Genomic DNA, 3,843 nt, shown 5'->3' with positions numbered 1-3,843 from the left:
TAACCTAAGGACTTCAGGCCCTTTCACTGCCAAACCCCTTAAGGGATGAGGCCTCTCCAGTGGAGAGATGCAGCGTCACAGATTCATAGAATCTCATAGGAGACACTGAGGGCTCAAACCAGGGCGTGGGAACTGCCATGGAGACTCGCTCTGGGCTTCTGGTGCCCAGAGAAGTAGAGCCTTGTCCATGGTACGTGGTCAGCGTCCCCCGTGGACTCAGGACTCAAGTCTCTTCCTGACACACAAGACCCCCTGGAAGATCTCAGGGCAATGCACTCCGCAGAAACGTCCCTGCTTCCAGGGGACGCGCTATCCTCTCCGGAAATGTCCCCGCACTCCATGGCGCACTCAGCGCAGGCCATCGAGGTGAGGCCAGCGGCAGCAGAGTCTCCTGAGCTCCAGCGCCCACTGGCTGCAGACCTGCCTGGACCAAAGGGCAGCACAGAGCCCCGACCTAAGCCGCCCGCCTGCGGAGCCCCGGGTCCCGCCTCGCAGCCGGGCTCAGAGACAAGGCCCCGAGTGCGCCGCCAGCTTCAGGTCCCACGCGAGCAGGCGCAGGAGGTTGAAGATGATGGTGGCTTCATAGCACCGAGGCGAGTCCTGGAACCCGGGAAGGAAGCGAAGCGGGGCTGAGGCAGCGATTTCCTCGTCAAGGGCTCCTCGGTCCTGGCCGCTCCACCACACGCGACCCCACCCCACCCCACCCCACCCCACCCAGCCCCAGCCCCAGCCCCGCCGTCTACCCGCTCCGCGCCCGCGCCACTCACAGCTCTCCGCCTTTGGGGATGCCTCCTGGGTGCCCGCAGGGCCTTCCTTGAGGAGCCTGGCCGCGCCAGCTCGAGCTGGAGGGGGCACAGGAGGTAGACGAAGGAGGCGAAGGGACCCATCTCCCACCAACTCAGCCCACGAGCCTCCCAGCCCAGCCCTGCGGGCAGCAGCGGGACGCGAATTGTGTCTGGACGGGTTGGGGCTCCGCGAGACAGAGACAGACGGAGAACCGGGCGACCTAGCTGTGGGGCGGGAGAGCGCGGAGCAAGCGGGTGGGGGGTGGAGGGGCCGGGCGCGGGGGACACTCACGCAGGCCACCACGTCCCTCCTCGCGGACGCCAGCAGCTCCAGGGTTGGGGCGACGCCGGGAAACAGCTCGGGGCTGGGCAGGCTGCTCAGCACGGCCTGGGCGTCCGAGAGGTCCCGGGCCACCAGGCGGAGCCCTGCGCACGACTGCGGGGACTTGGCGGAGTTAGAGACGCCGCGACCGCGGCCCTGCCCTCCCGCCCCCACGCCGACCCGCGGGCCTCACCCAGGGCAGCGGGCGACCCCTCCGTGGGCGGAAGGAGCAGTTCCGCGGCCTCCAGCTCAGCGTCTCTTCCTCCTGGGCGGGACAATGGTGGGGCTGAGGCTGCGCCCCTCGCCTGTGCCCTGAAGTGCGGGGATGCCGGCGATTCCTGCACGGAACCCGACTGTGTGGTCCAGGATGGTCGTGCGCATTGTGCACGGAACCACAGAGCTCCCCGAGGACGAGGACGGGAAGGGGAATGAAATGCAACCCTTGCGGAGCACCGCACCCCGACGTGAGCCGGGTCCGCCTGGGGGCGCCCTTTTGTGAATGGCAGGAAGGTGCTTTCTGTGCTTAGGGTGCCTCTGGTCAGAATTCAGACCCTGAGATCCGAGATGCGCCTGCGTGACGCCAGGATGCCAGGGCCCCTCGGGATAGGGACCAGGATCCCGACCCCAGCAGGACCAGCGTCCCCTGGGACTGGGGGTCTGGGCATCACTCACGTAGTGGTCCCTCAGCGCCTTGACCGCCTCCAGCGCCCTGGGGTCCAACCAGCGGTAGTGAGAGAGGGAGCAGCGCCTGCGTTCAGTCACATCGGGGTCCGCCACCACGTTCACTGTCACCAAGACCCACAGCCCCACGGACACCGCGGCTGCACCACTGGGCCTCATCTCTGCTCCTGCACAAAGCCAGGGACGTCGGGGAGTCCGAGGGGAAGGCCCGGGCCCAGCCCCCGCCTCCTGTTACACTGGCAAGGGGATGGATGTCAGGGGGCTGGCTAGGCGCACCCGCAGGGGGAGAGAGGCTGCGGGCCCTGAGACCCCTCCTACCCTCAGCCTCTCTCCCCTCACTGCTCACCTGCAATGTGGCCTCGGTGCTGGAGCTGGGCTTGCCTTCCACTGTCCCCTGCCAGCTGACCAGAGTGTTGTCCACCTTTGACAGCGGTGTCTGCACCTCCATGGCCGCTTTTATGCGCCTGGCTGAGGAATGGTGAGCGGCTGGGCTTCCCCGTTCAGGGTATGTTTTCGGAACATCAGCGCTGGACGCTGGCCCAGTGGGATGCTGGCTTAGGCCTGAGGACTTTGCCTGCCTGTGCCCGGGTGCCAGCAATGGCTCTGCCCTAACCAGCCTTATGCAACTGCTTGTTTCTTTTTTCTGGACGTCTGTTTGTCTTTTCCGCCTGTGTTGGTTTTCTTTTGCACTCCAGGAATGAACCAAAAATGCACCATTTCCTTATCTTCCAAGGTACCTTGGCAGAGGTGCCCGTACAAGGATCTGCCTGGAGTTGGTACTGGGGGTTTCCAGCCTCTCTCTCATTACATTTCTGCCTGTCTCTTTCTGTTTTCTATCTTTCTTTGTCAGCATGATTATCCCTCCGTCTGTTCTCACTGGTATTTCCTCATCTAGGTTTTTCACAAACTCTCTCTGGTATCCATAGTCTGTTATTAAATTCTATTTCTTCCTTTACCAATTAATTTCTTAACCATAGGGACACATCGTTAGGTGATTTCGTTAGGTGCGAGCATTGTAGAGTGCCTTACACACACTGAGATGATGCAGCCTGTACTACACACCTAAGCTGTATGGTAGCCTATTGCTCATTGGCTACAAACCTGTATTGCATATTTCTGTATTGAATATTGTAGCAATTGTAACACAATGGCTTTTTATGTTTTCTAAACCTAGGAAAGGTACAGTAAGAATATGGTATAAAAAGATAAAATTGGCTCACCTGTATAAGGGACTTACCATAAATGGAACTTGCAGGACTGGAAGTTGCTCTGGGGGGGGGGGGGTCAGTGAGTGAGTGGTGAGCGAATGTAGGCCTGGGACATTGCTGTCCACTACTGTAGACTTCACAAATACTGCACACTCAGGCTACACTGAATTCATTTTTCTTCAATACTAAATTAACCTTAGTTTACTGTAACTTTTACTTTATAAACTTTTAAAAAGAACTTTAACTTTTCTAGTCTTTTTAACACTTAGCTTAAAATACACATTGTACAGCTGTACAAAGATGTTCATTTTTATATCCTTATTGTGTAAGTATTTTTCTGTTTATTTGTTTTCTTTGCTTTTTAAATTTTATTCTTAAAAACTAAGACAGAAACGCGCACATTACCCTATCCTTGGTTGGCAAACTGCGGCTCGCGAGCCACATGCGGCTCTTTGGCCCCTTGAGTGTGGCTCTTCCACAAAATACCATGGCCTGGGCGAGTCTATTTTGAAGAAGTGGCATTAGAAGAAGTTTAAGTTTAAAAAATTTGCCTCTCAAAAGAAATTTCAATGGTTGTACTGCTGATATTTGGCTCTGTTGACTAATGAGTTTGCCAATCACTGCCCTAGGTCTACATTGGGGTGGGGAGCCTTTTTTTCTGCCAACAGCCATTTGGATATTTATAACATCATTCTCGGGCCATACAAAATTATCAACTTAAAAATTGCCTGCTATATTTGGTCTAACATTTAATGAACTCACTCCTAATGCCTTGGTAGGGCCAGACCAAATGATTTTGTGGGCCTTCTACCGCCCTCAAGCGCGATGTTCCCCACCCCTCGTCTAC

General features: G+C 57.0%; 1 protein-coding gene across 1 annotated transcript; it reads right to left on the bottom strand.

Annotated features, from left to right (window-relative positions):
• Positions 1-501: 501 nt before the first annotated feature.
• Positions 502-1,947, bottom strand: LOC308235999 (interferon lambda-4-like; the record flags this gene model as incomplete). Its single annotated transcript, XM_080645215.1, has 5 exons — positions 502-600; positions 768-842; positions 1,078-1,221; positions 1,301-1,372; positions 1,780-1,947. 5 exons carry the CDS (start codon positions 1,945-1,947, stop codon positions 502-504), a joined length of 558 nt encoding a protein of 185 aa, XP_080501341.1.
• Between the last annotated feature and the right edge of the window lie 1,896 nt (positions 1,948-3,843).

The sequence above is a fragment of the Plecotus auritus genome (assembly GCF_963455305.1).
Source record: "Plecotus auritus genome assembly, chromosome: 10".
NCBI lineage: Eukaryota > Metazoa > Chordata > Mammalia > Chiroptera > Vespertilionidae > Plecotus > Plecotus auritus.
The sequence above is the reverse complement of the archived record's forward strand: the minus strand, read 5'-3'. Positions and strand labels throughout refer to the sequence as shown.